The following is a 15,038-nucleotide window of genomic DNA, read 5'->3' as shown; positions in this document are numbered from 1 at the left end:
GAGTTCCCTGTATAACTCAGCCTGCAGCCTTGTGCCTTTATATGGTCACAGAACAACCCCTCAGTGACTTCTAATATCCTTATCATTTACAGTAGGGGGTACATTATCCCTTATAATACATGAGTGATACTCAGAGTTCCCTGTATAACTCAGCCTGCAGCCTTGTGTCTTTATATGGTCACAGAACAACCCTCAGTGACTTCTAATATCCTTATCATTTACAGTAGGGGGTACATTATCCCTTATAATACATGAGTGATACTCAGAGTTCCCTGTATAACTCAGCCTGCAGCCTTGTGCCTTTATATGGTCACAGAACAGCCCCTCAGTGACTTCTAATATCCTTATCATTTACAGTAGGGGGTACATTATCCCTTATAATACATGAGTGATACTCAGAGTTCCCTGTATAACTCAGCCTGCAGCCTTGTGCCTTTATATGGTCACAGAACAACCCCTCAGTGACTTCTAATATCCTTATCATTTACAGTAGGGGGTACATTATCCCTTATAATACATGAGTGATACTCAGAGTTCCCTGTATAACTCAGCCTGCAGCCTTGTGCCTTTATATGGTCACAGAACAACCCCTCAGTGACTTCTAATATCCTTATCATTTACAGTAGGGGGTACATTATCCCTTATAATACATGAGTGATACCCAGAGTTCCCTGTATAACTCAGCCTGCAGTCATAACTTGTAACATTAGAAACTCAGTGCCTCCTGGGCCTCAACAGAGGCTGTGTCTGCTCTTCCTCTACTTACTCATTCTTGCTTATTATTATTATTATTATTCGCCATTAGGGTTGATTAGGGTTGCTATTGCGCTGGTAAAAAAGGGTGCTTCATGACAAACTTATTACATAAACATAAAACTGTAGGAAGGCTGGAATTTTGTTTTGATCTCCATATAATACAGTAGAAAACATATTTTAAAGACATAGCAACATCAAAAAATAAAAGTATTTTAATGTTGTTTACCCTGCACTGGTAAATATGGTTAGTTTGCTTCAAACACTACTATAGTTTATATAAACAAGCTATTGTGTAGGCATGGGGGCAGCCATTCAAGCACAGGATACACAGTAGATAACAGATAAGTACTACTATAGTTTAATAAAAACAAGCTGCTGTGTAGCCATGGGGGCAGCCATTCAAGCACAGGATACACAGTAGATAACAGATAAGTACTACTATAGTTTATATAAACAAGCTGATGTGAAGCCATGGGGGCAGCCATTCAAGCACATGATACACAGTAGATAACAGATAAGTACTACTATAGTTTATATAAACAAGCTGCTGTGTAGCCATGGGGCAGCCATTCAAGCACAGGATACACAGTAGATAACAGATAAGTACTACTATAGTTTATATAAACAAGCTGATGTGAAGCCATGGGGGCAGCCATTCAAGCACAGGATACACAGTAGATAACAGATAAGTACTACTATAGTTTCTATAAACAAGCTGCTGTGTAGCCATGGGGGCAGCCATTCAAGCACAGGATACACAGTAGATAACAGATAAGTACTACTATAGTTTATATAAACAAGCTGCTGTGTAGCCATGGGGGCAGCCATTCAAGCACAGGATACACAGTAGATAACAGATAAGTACTACTATAGTTTATATAAATAAGCTGCTGTGTAGGTATGCGGCAGCCATTCAAGCATGAGATACATATTATTTATTGTAAGCAGAAGAAAGGATCCCACTATAATGATCGCCTTGTCTTCTCTGATGCTCTTGAATGCGCTTCCTGTCTGGAGCGATGATTCTGACATCCTCGATTCCCCTTTTGTGGTGTCTGACTCTTTGTCCCGGCAATCGATTGCTCGCGCCTTTGTTTGCATCCTCGTCCGCTCCCTGCGTGCTCTCTTTTCTTTCTGTCTGGGTCTCAGATTCTCGGCGATCAGTTCTTATCCCCTGAGTGTCTGCTCCGTGTTTCGTGGATGGATTGATGTTGCCTGCGTATCTCTTGCCACTGTCTGCTCCGTTGCTCGGCGATCCTTCAGTCTCCCCTGGGGATGCAGTCTGTTCCTTTTCCCCGATACTTTGGCTCTCCCCGCAGCTTGGCTCGTGTCTCTGGGGCCGCTTCATCGCCCTGCTCGTTGCACCCGTGGCTTTTATCGGCGCTACCTTGCCCTGATCTATCGCATATCCATCAGAAGCCTGTGCGTTACAGTGCGGCTGTCTGTCTGCGCATCGTTCCTGTCTATTGCTGTAGCCCGTTCGCTCCGCCCGATAGTTTTCCCCTCAGTGGGTTCCGTTACTAGGCACCCGGTACCGCTGTGTTTATGAGGCGATTTCCTTATAGCGCTGGCTTTATTCCTCTATCGATCGTCTCTCCCCCGCCCCCATAGTCTGGCTCGTTGGTGCGGCGCTCCACTACCTGTGCTGCCCACATCCCCCATAGTCTGTCTCCTCCACGCTCGATTGAGCCGCCTGCCTATCTTTTTCAACTGTCTGGCTCGGAGTATTCGGCGCTCGCTCGCTCTCCCCTAGTTGGCGATGAATGGCCGCTGCTGGTCCCGGAGCCGCTGAGACCCGAGGACCGGAAACGGAAGCGGTGACCGGGGGGAGCGGACCGTGTTGAGAGGCGGATCCTGGGGGTACGTATGTTGGTTATGTCTCTTTATGGAGGGGAATGAAGTGTTTGAGCCGCCATATTGGTGATGCACACTCACTTGTTAAAGGCGCTACAACTTTTGTCTCCTCAGCTGATCTTTTTCCTTCCTTTGGACTTTAACTCCCAGAATCCCCTGCCAGCCCGCGGCTCATGACTGGGGACACTTGCTTGGGACTTTCATCTACTTTTTCCCTCTTTGTCTCATTAGTGGAAAGTTAGAAAGTTTAGCAGGAGGGACAACAGGACTGGGGGCTCTATGGCTTCTTATGGCCTCCCATTGCTAAGGGACATTGCTTGAACTTGATTCATATAATCCACTGTTTAGATTCCTCGCTGCATCTCTTTGTTTGTTGGTCACCTCTTTTGCTGCTGCCCTTTCTGTTCTGCAGCACTTTAAATGTGGTTGCTAAGATCCTACTTCCCCTAGCAACCAGGCAGCAGTTTGAACGTCAGACCTTAAAAGGGTGTTTCACCTTTGAAATTAACTGTTTGTATGACGTAGAGAGGAATATTCTGAGACCATTTGCAGTTGGTTTTCATTTTTTATTAATTGTGGTATTTGAGTTATTTAGCTTTTTATTCAGCAGCTCTCCAGTTTGCATTTAAGCAATCTGGTAACTAGGGTTCAAATTCCCCTAGCAACCATGCATTGATTCGAATAAGAGACTGGAATATGAATAGGAGAGGCCTGAATAAAAACATGAGTAATAAAAAGTAGCAATAATAATACATTTGTAGCCTTACAGAGCATTTGTTTTATTAGATGGGGTCAGTGACCCCCATTTGAAAGCTGGAACAAGTTAGAAGGGGAAGGCAAATAACTCAGAAACTTTAAAAAAAAGAAAAAATGACGGTCAATTGAAAAGTTGTTTAGAATTATCTATTCTATAACATACTAAAAGTTAAAGGGGTGGTTCACGTTCAAACAACTAGTTGTTTTTAGATAGATCACCAGAAATAACGACTTTTTCCAATAATTTTCTATGTGTCACCATTTTTCTAATACTAAAGTGTAATTTTTCACCTTCTAAAGCAGCTCTGGGAGGGGGGTTATCGACCCTGTAAACTGTTTTAAATTGATACATTTAGTTGATCCATTTCTTATCTTTGTCCCTGCTGAGCAGAATCCCTGAGTTTCATTACAGGCAGCTGTTAGACTTGATACAATAGTTACTGATACTCCAGAGATGCTGCTGAGAAATGGATCAACTCAATGTTGTAAAATTGTAACAGTTCAGAGTCTGCGCCTGAATTACTGAGCTGCCAGACTCAAACACCAGAGACACCAACATTCAACTTTACACTTAGATTTTGGAAAACCAGTAAAAACTAAATAATGGAAGGTAATTGAAAAAATTCTTTATTTCTGGGGAAAAATCTAAAAACAACTGAATTGAAAAAAGTTCGGAAGGTGAACAGCCCCTTTAATGTAAAGATGAACCACTGGTTTAAATTAACTGTTCGTATGTTATAGAAAGCCCACTTCTAAGCAACTTTGCAATTGACCTTCAGTGTTTTTTTTGTTTATTTTTATGGTTTTTGAATTATTTGCCTCCTTCTTCTGACTCTTTCCAGCTTTCAAATGAGAGTCACTGACCCCGTCTAAAAAAAACAATTGCTCGGTAATTCTACAAAATTATTGTTATTGCTACTTTTTTTATTATTCATCTTTCTATTCAGTCCCTCTCCTATTCATATTCCAGTCTCTTATTCAAATCAGTGCATGGTTGCTAGGGGAATTTGGACCACAGCAACCGGACTGCTGAAACTGCAAACTGGAGAGCTGCTGAATAAAAAGCTAAATAAGTCAAAAACTACAAATAATCAATGAAAACCAATTGCAAATTGTCTCAGAATATCCCTCTCTACATCATACTGAAAGTCAAAGATGAACAACACATTTAACAACCAGATTGTGTCAAGCAGGGAAATGGCAGAACAGGAATTCAAATAAATAAATAAAAAAGCCTGACTGTAACATTCTGTAGGTTACAGCTGAACTGGCTTTTTAGTTGTCAGGAGACACCATTGAGGCTAAAGCAGATAGCGTACATATAAACGAGTGGTGTCTCTATATATATATATATATATATATATATATATATATATATATATATATATATATATATATATATATATATATATATATATATATATATATATATGGTGTGCAAATGTAAATGAGTGGTGCCTGTGTATAAATGTGCGGTGCATATATATGAATGAGGTGTGCATATGTAAATGTGAGGTGCCTGTATAAATGAGTGGCGCGTATATAAATTTGTGGTGCTCAGCCAAAAATATGAGTCCGGTATGACTCCTGCACTCTGGTCTGAACCTTTAGCTCAGTGGCAAGTTTGTGATTTGTGCCGTGGGGGAGGAGCAGAGCAATAAGTATGGTGGGAGTCTTTGCTATACTATAAACACGCTCTGTTTGCTGATACTGGGCTCTGGCCATTCATTTATGAAAAGGAAGGAATCGCCTGAGAAATGATAGCCTAAAGCTTCACGTGAACTGCCAATCACAGCTTGTGTGTGGGCAGATTGCATGGATGTGATCAGTGGGCCCAGGGTGCCAATCAGTTGGATAACTCAGCCCCACACTGCTCATTGTTGGATAATGATCCTTTATATATACTGATCGGGGGCATCACCTGGCCAAGTCAGCTGTTTTAAACAATCCAATGTAAATCGGAGACTGGCAGGAGGAATGGAGAGGGTGCTATGGGGGCTGGGTGGGAGATATGGGGTTGGTAAGGGTGACAGTAGGAGAGGAACTTCAGCCAAACGAAATGCAGATGCACACCTGGTCCCTCTTTCAACGTTCACGGTGCATGGAACATAGGAGGACGGCACCTCCAACAATTGGTACGTAAATAGAATGAATCCAGCACACGAAATCTGCTCAAGGGTTATTACCCGTGTTTAATGTCAAGCCAAACAGGTTACCTGTTTGGCTTGACATTAAACACGGGTAATAACCCTTGAGCAGATTTCGTGTGCTGGATTAATTCTATTTACGTGACAGTAGGAGAGGCCAGTAAACGTTTAGCCTGTTTGAGCAGATCAGTATCGGGCTGATCCAATTGCTCAGACCAAATGATTGGATCATGGGAATGCAGACAGTCAGGGCATGGATCCAATCAACAAGCTGATGTCGCCCCAACATTTTTTTTAAACCGGTTAAATCCGTGCCCAATTTTCAGGCAGATTGTTAGTTGGGTAGGCACTGGCAGATAAGCTGCCAACTTGGTCTGAAGGTGCTAAATTGGCACTTTAAATCTTTAGACAAATAGAAGCTGCTAAATGGGGTTGGTAGAGTCACTTAAAAGAAGAGGGGATTGAAGCAAAGTGAGAGAGAGAGAGGCTAGTGAGGGAGGCACTTAAAGGAAAACTTTAACCCCAAAATGAGTATTTAAGCAACAGTTTATATCAAATTAAGTGGCTTATTAAAGAATCTTACCAGACTGGTAAATATTCAAGTAAATATTGTCCTTTTACATCACTTGCCTTGAACCACCATTTCGTAAAGTTCTGTGTGCTGCCACAGCAGAGATCACCTGACCAGAAATACTGCAGCTCTAACTGGAACAGGAAGAGATCACCTGACCGGAAATACTGCAGCTCTAACTATAACAGGAAGCGATCACCTGACCAGAAATACTGCAGCTCTAACTGTAACAGGAAGAGATCAACTGACCAGAAATACTGCAGCTCTAACTGTAACAGGAAGAGATCACCTGAGCAGAAATACTGCAGCTCTAACTGTAACAGGAAGAGATCACCTAACCAGAAATACTGCAGCTCTAACTGTAACAGGAAGCGATCACCTGACCAGAAATACTGCAGCTCTAACTGTAACAGGAAGCGATCACCTGACCAGAAATACTGCAGCTCTAACTGTAACAGGAAGAGATCACCTGACCAGAAATACTGCAGCTCTAACTGTAACAGGAAGAGATCACCTGACCAGAAATACTGCAGCTCTAACTGTAACAGGAAGCGATCACCTGACCAGAAATACTGCAGCTCTAACTGTAACAGGAAAAAGAATGGAAGCAAAAGATAGAACTCATGTGACCTAACATGTATGGTTTGTTAGTGTGCACCATGAATCCGATCATCCCAGGGGGCGGTCCTTATTTTTTACAATGGCAATTTTCTATTCATGATTACCCAATGGCACATAGTACTAAAAAAGTATATTATGATGAAAATGGCTTGTAGCAGGGCGGGTTAGGGTCGGGTCAGGGAAACCCTGCGCACATCACTATCCTGGGGGTCTGTAGATTTGAACACTCAGTATGTTTTCCTGCGATGAACCAGTGAGCTTGAGGCTTTACTAAAGAACCAGGAGAACTGCTGCTACTGACTCAATAGTCACAATTGCTGGCTGTGTGGGAGCCTTGTCTGTAGGGCTGACTCTCATTTACATCCTCCGTGTTGGGTGTTGCAAAGTCTCATAAAGATCAGGGGATTTTCCCTATAGGATCAGGGCACTGACCTGGATTATGTGTGGGACAATGAGAAGCGGGTGCAGCTAGAATAGGTGCAGGGAGGGACGGCCTTTAATATTTCACTGATTTCTGGACGGCTTCTTTCCTGCTCCCAGCACGCCCTGTGATATTCACCCACACGACTTTCATTTCTTTTCCTTTATAGGGTCGGACATAGCAATTGGCTTACAGCCCAAAATTTGTGGGGTCACAAACATCTTTTCAATTGTTCTTCTTGTATAAATATTTCATTATCTGTTGTGCTACTATGTGTGACCTGAAAAAACTACAGAAACTAGAAAGAAGGGTGATTATTCTTTATCATTCTGACCACACCCCTCTGCTATTCAGCCTTCATTCTGACTTTCAAACATATGCCTTGTTGCTAGGGTCAGCAATGTTAGCAACCACATATATGTTTTGAAACCAAACTAGAGGTCCACCCGAAATAGAAAGAGAAGACTAAGGGCGATGAAACTGCCTCGCCACATTTTATCATCTAAGGTGAAAGCTTTTCTTAAAGGGGTGGTTCATCTTTAATTTAACTTTTAGTTTGTTATAGAATGGATCTTTCTAAACAGCTTTTCAATTGGTCTTCGTTTTTTATACGTTTCAAATGATTTGCCTTCTTCTTATGATTCCTTCCAGCCTTTGGTTGGGGTTCACTTACCCCAACTAGTAAACAAATGCTCTGTAAGGCGACACATTTATTGTTAGCTACTTTTTATTCCTCCTCTTTTATTCAGGCCTCTCCTATTCATATTCCAGTCTCATTATTCAAATTAATGCATAGTTGCTAGAAGTGATGTGCATATGCAAATTAGGGGCAGGGAGGAAAATCACGTGACTTTTTGTCACAAAACAAGGTAAAACATGTTTTCCCCTTCCCACCACTAATTTGCATATGCAAATTAGGATTTGGTTCATTATTCAGCCAAATCTTTCGCAAAGGATTCAGGGGTTCAGCCGAATCCAAAATAGTGGATTTGGCGCATCCCTAGTAAGAAGAGCTTAACCCCCCTGCGACCCGGAAAGGATCGTGCAAGGTCTGAACCTGCCCGACCCACTCATCACTAGTTGCTAGGGTCATTTGGATCATAGCAACCTGATTGCTGATATTGCAAACTGGAGAGCTGCTGAATAAAACACTAAATAACTCAAAAACCACAAATAATAAAAAATGAAAACCAATTGCAATTTAATGAATTTAAAGGTGAACAACTCATTTAAGGGAAAGTGCACCCCGTAACTCTGGCTTTAGGGATCTCGGGCCCTAATAATCTGGAGCCACACGGGGAGAGACTGCTGATCAGAGCCTATATTAGTAAATATTCTCATTGGTCCTGGATTGGGATCTATATTCTGAGTGTCAGCTCTTGTGCCAAAGTGGCCCCTGGGTTGCAGGATTTCTCTTTCACCATCAGCTTTGCCTTGTGACATTGAGTAAGTGTGTGGGAGGGAGCAGTTGGCAGCAACTGAATTAAACTGTACATGAAACTGCCCCTCCCTTACCCTACACAATGCCCTGGATTATGTGTGGGACAATGAGAAGCGGGTGCAGCCAGAATAGGTGCAGGGAGGGACGGCCTTTAATATTTCACTGATTTCTGGAAAGGCTACTTTCCTGCTTTAAAGGGGAACTCCACCCCAAAACTGCGACAAAAAAATCTGATTCTAAGCAACATCCCCAATATAAATGTATTCCTCGTTCTCACACCTCAGTTTAGTTGTGTGTAAATGTATTTGAATCTGTGTTCTCTGCACTGCTGCTTCCGACTATCGAAACAACGAAGCAGCTGATAGACTTGTGAACAAGCATGGCATTGTGGGAATCGTTGGAGGAGAGCCGGCTTCTACGGAGTTTCTAAAGTCAGAACTGATTGCACAAAGGGTCGGACATTGCTTTCATTAAAGGAACAGTTCAGTGTAAAAATAAAAACTGGGTAAATAGGCTGTGCAAAATAAAAAACTTATCTAATATAGATATTAGAATGTAATGTATAAAGGCTGGAGTGACTGGATGTGTAACATAATAGCCAGAACACTACTTCCTGCTTTTCAGCTCTCTAACTCTGAGTTAGTCAGTGATTATAAGGGGGGCAACATGGGACATAACTGTTCAGTGAGTTTGCAATTGATCCTCAGCATTCAGCTCAGATTCAAAAGCAACAGTTATGTCCCATGTGACCCTCCCCCAAGTCACTGATTGGATACTGCCTGTAGGACTGTGTAGACATCTGTGGATAGGGACAGTCAGAGAAGGCTGAAAGCTGATGCATATGGGGGCTCTTCCCTCTTTCTCATCAGCGGGGGGTTCTGTAAACCCAGAGCAAATGTGGCTCTTCTCTGTTTTAGGTCTGCCACCCACCTTAGAAGTTCCTCCTTATAGGATAAGTAAACCTTTAAAATAAGTGAATGTAAAATAGGAAAAGAATTAGAAACCTTTCTCACATATTTCCTAAGCAGAAGAACATCAGCCTCTTTCTTTCTCCTGACAACTTCCTTGACTACTTGCTGGTCAGACTGGTGGGAAACTGACCAGCAGGTGGCGCTGTTGTAACAAAATTCATTCATATTAACAGCACATGTATCCCTTAATATCTTGGAATCAAAAGAAAATAAATAATGAATGTAAATTACAAAATTTATAAGAATGGCCCCCTCATCAATTTTACATTCACTTATTTTAAACATTAGGTATGTGGGTTGTATGTAGAATACATGTATGTTGGTTGGAATGCACTAACCAGAATGCATTGTGTCTCCTTTTCTCCGAAGCCTCTGCACCCTCCCCGCTGTCCTCAGCCTCCTTCTCTGTGTTGCTTCCCGGCTCCCCGTCGTCATGTCTCAGACTCTGCAGATGGAGATCCCCAACTTTGGGAACAGCATTCTGGAGTGTCTGAATGAGCAGCGTCTCCAGGGCCTCTACTGTGATGTTTCGGTTGTAGTTCGAGGACATCAGTTCAAAGCCCACCGGGCGGTCCTGGCCGCCAGCAGCTCCTACTTCAGAGACATTTTCCACAACAGTAAAAATGCAGTGGTGGAGCTGCCTGGATCTGTCCAGCCTCAGTCCTTCCAGCAAATCCTGAGCTTCTGCTACACGGGCCGACTCAGCATGAATGTGGGAGACCAGTTCCTCCTTATGTATACGGCCGGCTTCCTTCAGATCCAGGAGATCATGGAGAAGGGCACCGAGTTCTTCCTGAAAGTCAGCTCCCCTAGCTGCGACTCCCAAGGTCTTCACCCCGAGGAGACCCCCAGCTCCGAGCCTCCAAGTCCAGCAGCCACAGTGGCAGCAGCAGCAACAGCAGTGGCTGCTCTCTCCTCCTCTTCCTCCTCATGCCGAGCCCCCAAAGTGAAGACAGAGTGCCAGGAGTCAGAAGCCGTACAGTGCACTCCAGTGGCCAAAAGACTGTGGGAAGGGGGGCCGAAGGAGGCCGGTGGAGCGGGGAGGAAGGTGGCCCGATTCTCACAAGGTGGAGGAGCTGCAGTGGGACCAGGGCAAGTGGCTCCTGCTGGATCAGAGAGGACAAGCCCAGGAACCTCTAGCGCTTACACAAGTGATAGCCCTGGATCCTATCATGAGGAAGATGAGGAGGAGGAAGTAGGAGAAGAAGGAACAGAGGAGCAGTACAGGCAGATATGTAACATGTACACTATGTACAGCATGATGAATGTCAATCAGACTGGTGAGAATTTGTGTGGGATACTGGTACCACTGCATTCTGTCTTTAATGTAATAAAGTCACCTTCCCTTTAAAGGATAAGTAGACCTTTAAAATAAATGAATGTAAAATTGATGAGGGTGCAATTCTAATCACTTTTGTAATTTACATTCATTATTTGTTTTAATTCCAAGATATTAAGGGATACATGTACTGTTAATATGAATGAATTTTGTTACAACAGCGCCACCTGCTGGTCCGTTTCCCACCAGTCTGACCACCAAGTAGTCAAGGAAGTTTCCTAAGCAGAAGAACCTCAGCCTCTTTCTTTCTCCTGACAACTTCTTTGACTACTTGGTGGTCAGACTGGTGGGAAACTGACCAGCAGGTGGCGCTGTTGTAACAAAATTCATTCATATTAACAGTACATGTATCCCTTAATATCTTGGAATAAAACATAAAAAATAAATAATGAATGTAAATTACAAAAGTGATTAGAATAGCCCCCTCATCAGTTTTACATTCACTTATTTTAAAGATTTACTTATCCTTTAATCTGTTTAAATAATTAGTGTTGTGTCCAGTACTCCAAGGCTGGAGACCTGTGCAGTTCCCTCACTTGTCTCTGGGTCAGTAATGGGGTGTCCTATATGCAATGTTGCCTGAGCTAAAGGCAGCACCCAAAGAGTATCAGGAGGCCCATCACTCAAAACCAGCCCTGTGTCTATGTGTATCTCCTTCCTGAGCTGACTGCCATTCTCTTCCTTTCAGCTGAAAAGGTTGAGGCTCTTCCTGATCCAGTATTCTCAGACTCCCGGAACCGTGTGCGTGTCAGGCAGGATCTGGCCACCCTCCCTGCAGAACTCATCAGCCAGATCGGAAACCGCTGCCACCCCAAATTATATGAGGAGGGAGACCCAGCAGAGAAGATAGAGCTAGTGACAGGTATTGCTGTGCTCCCATAGTTCCCTCCTGTCACTGTATCACCCTGCAGTGGGAGGGACAGACTCATTTCCCATAGTTCCCTCCTGTCTGTGTCACTGTATCACCCTGCAGTGGGAGGGACAGACTCATTTCCCATAGTTCCCTCCTGTCTGTGTCACTGTATCACCCTGCAGTGGGAGGGACAGACTCATGTCCCATAGTTCCCTCCTGTCTGTGTCACTGTATCACCCTGCAGTGGGAGGGACAGACTCATGTCCCATAGTTCCCTACTGTCTGTGTCACTGTATCACCCTGCAGTGGGAGGGACAGACTCATGTCCCATAGTTCCCTCCTGTCTGTGTCACTGTATCACCCTGCAGTGGGAGGGACAGACTCACGTCCCATAGTTCCCTCCTGTCTGTGTCACTGTATCACCCTGCAGTGGGAGGGACAGACTCATGTCCCATAGTTCCCTCCTGTCTGTGTCACTGTATCACCCTGCAGTGGGAGGGACAGACTCAGGTCCCATAGTTCCCTCCTGTCTGTGTCACTGTATCACCCTGCAGTGGGAGGGACAGACTCATGTCCCATAGTTCCCTCCTGTCTGTGTCACTGTATCACCCTGCAGTGGGAGGGACAGACTCAGGTCCCATAGTTCCCTCCTGTCTGTGTCACTGTATCACCCTGCAGTGGGAGGGACAGACTCATGTCCCATAGTTCCCTCCTGTCTGTGTCACCCTGCAGTGGGAGGGACAGACTCATGTCCCATAGTTCCCTCCAGTCTGTGTCACTGTATCACCCTGCAGTGGGAGGGACAGAATCATGTCCCATAGTTCCCTCCTGTCTGTGTCACTGTATCACCCTGCAGTGGGAGGGACAGACTCATGTCCCATAGTTCCCTCCTGTCTGTGTCACTGTATCACCCTGCAGTGGGAGGGACAGACTCATGTCCCATAGTTCCCTCCTGTCTGTGTCACTGTATCACCCTGCAGTGGGAGGGACAGACTCATGTCCCATAGTTCCCTCCTGTCTGTGTCACTGTATCACCCTGCCCTATGGTCTCAGCATGTTTTCTGTGTATTTGGGCTGTAGGTACCAATGTGTTTATAACACGGGCTCAGCTGATGAACTGTCACATCAGTGCTGGAACACGACATAAGGTTCTTCTTCGCAGGCTGCTGGCCTCCTTCTTCGACAGGTGAGAGTGTGACTTTTCAGGGTGTAGCTCTATGATGGAGCGCAAGGAGGATGTTAGAGGTGTGGCTGAGGGAGATGCTGAGTAAGAAGGTGGAAGTTGCCAGACCTGTTGCTTAATATTCCTGTCTCCTTATTTAGAAACACTTTAGCCAACAGCTGTGGGACTGGAATCCGCTCATCAACCAACGACCCCAGCAGGAAACCACTGGACAGCCGAGTGCTACACGCTGTTAAATGTGAGACTTAATAACCTTGCTCTTGATTGGCTGCTGCATGGCGGGCGTGGGGTGGAGCAGTGGCTGACACACCCGTTTATAGTTCTTGGCCTGTGATTGGTACCTGAGCATAAGGGCTGCCCCATGTTTAGGCGACAATTGCAGGCCAAGGGCCAGGTCTCTATGGGGAGATATTTTACTTGTGGGGAAAGGGTTAATTGGCTGCATATAAAGGACAAACTCTTATGGTTTCTTACTCTCTTCCTACCTACAGTTTACTGTCAGAATTTTGCCCCGAACTTCAAAGAGAGCGAGATGAACGCCATTGCAGCCGACATGTGTACGAACGCGCGGCGCGTGGTGCGCAAGAGCTGGATCCCCAAACTCAAACTCCTCATGGCCGAGGGAGACGCCTACACCTCCTTCATCAACGACACGGGCAAGATGGAGACTGAGCTGATGGGGGGTGCAGCTCCCGTGGAGCACGGGACGGGATACGATGGAGAGCCGGGGGAGGGGATGCCGTGACTCCACTTCCTTGCTATGTAGATATTCCCAGCCCCCTTTCCAAAAGGAGGAGGACAATAAGGCACTCAGGAGATGGGCTATCATCTGTGGAAGTGCTCACTTGTACGCTGCTGCACGATGGTGGGACACAGTATCACTATACACTGCTGCATGAGGTACTCCGTATCATTATACAGCGCCCACGTGTCCATTACCAGTATACAGTTATACGCAGTGTCATTATATAACCCAGCGCGTTCATTTTCAGTGTATAGAGATACTCGGCATCGTTATACAGCGCGGCATGCTTGTACAAATCTGGAGATACTCCATACCGCTCATTAGGACTGAACTGTATATAGATTCTCAGCATCGTTTTTTTTAGTGCAGTTGAGGTAGATACTCGATATCACTGGCCCTTTGATAACCCAACTCCTGGGTTCCTGATGCCCGGAGCAGAGAGACCCTTTTATTTTAATAACCCCTCCCCCTTCGTCCCCTTTCATTTCAAGTCCACCCGCCAGTTGGTACGACCGACTCATGTAAGTTCCAGGTTGATGCAGGGTCACAGTGTTGGCCGGGGGGAGGGGCGTTGTGTATGTGAGTGTGTTTATTCCAGGTAGGGGTGCACTGAATCCAGGGTTCAGCCTTTTTCAGCAGGATTCGGATTCGGCTGAATATTTGTGTGTGGCTGAACCGAATCCGAATTTAATTTGTATATGTATATTAGGTGTGGGAATGGAAATAACAAGGAACAAAAACATTATTTTCTCTTTCCTGCCTCTAATTTGCATATGCAAATTAGGATTCGGTTCAGTATTTGGCCGAATCTTTCACAAAGGATTCAGGGATTTGGCCGCATCCTAAATAGTGGATTTGGTGCATCCCTAATTCTAGGGTGACAGAATTTGGGGTGCTGTCCAGTTGTTACTGTGGGTGGGGATGTCCAATTTACACTCACCCGCCCCTCAGCTTCTGGGGGAGCTGCAGGGGTCTCAATTCAGAGCGAACTGTCCAACCAAATCTGTACATGTATGGGCACGATAAGTAAACCTTTAAAATAAGTGAATGTAAAATTGATGAGGGGCTAGTCTAAGCACTTTTGTAATTTACATTCATTATTTGTTTTAATTCCTAGATATTAAGGGATACATGTACTGTTAATATGAATGAATTTTGTTACAACAGCGCCACCTGCTGGTCAGTTTCCCACCAGTCTGACCACCAAGTAGTCAAGGAAGTTGTCAGGAGAAAGAAAGAGGCTGCTCTGATGATGTTCTGCTTAAAGGAACAGTGACGTCAAAAAATAAAAGTGTTTTAAAGTACTGAAAATAAAATGCAGTGTTGCCCTGCGCTGGTAAAACTGGTGTGTTTGCTTCAGAAACACTACTATAGTTTATA

At 44.5% G+C, this 15,038-nt stretch overlaps 1 protein-coding gene across 1 annotated transcript; it reads left to right on the top strand.

Moving 5' to 3' along the window:
- The first annotated feature begins 2,476 nt into the window (after window positions 1-2,476).
- Window positions 2,477-14,614, top strand: nacc1.S (nucleus accumbens associated 1, BEN and BTB (POZ) domain containing S homeolog). The gene is made up of 6 exons (XM_018239638.2): window positions 2,477-2,616; window positions 9,908-10,818; window positions 11,566-11,739; window positions 12,811-12,916; window positions 13,054-13,151; window positions 13,405-14,614. The coding sequence occupies exons 2-6, from the start codon at window positions 9,972-9,974 to the stop codon at window positions 13,656-13,658; spliced, it is 1,479 nt and encodes a 492-aa protein (XP_018095127.1). The 5' UTR covers window positions 2,477-2,616; window positions 9,908-9,971; the 3' UTR covers window positions 13,659-14,614.
- The last annotated feature ends 424 nt before the right edge of the window (window positions 14,615-15,038 follow it).

This window comes from Xenopus laevis, chromosome 3S (genome assembly GCF_017654675.1).
Source record: "Xenopus laevis strain J_2021 chromosome 3S, Xenopus_laevis_v10.1, whole genome shotgun sequence".
In the NCBI taxonomy this organism is placed as follows: Eukaryota; Metazoa; Chordata; class Amphibia; order Anura; family Pipidae; genus Xenopus; species Xenopus laevis.
This window is presented reverse-complemented; position numbering and strand designations above follow the sequence as displayed.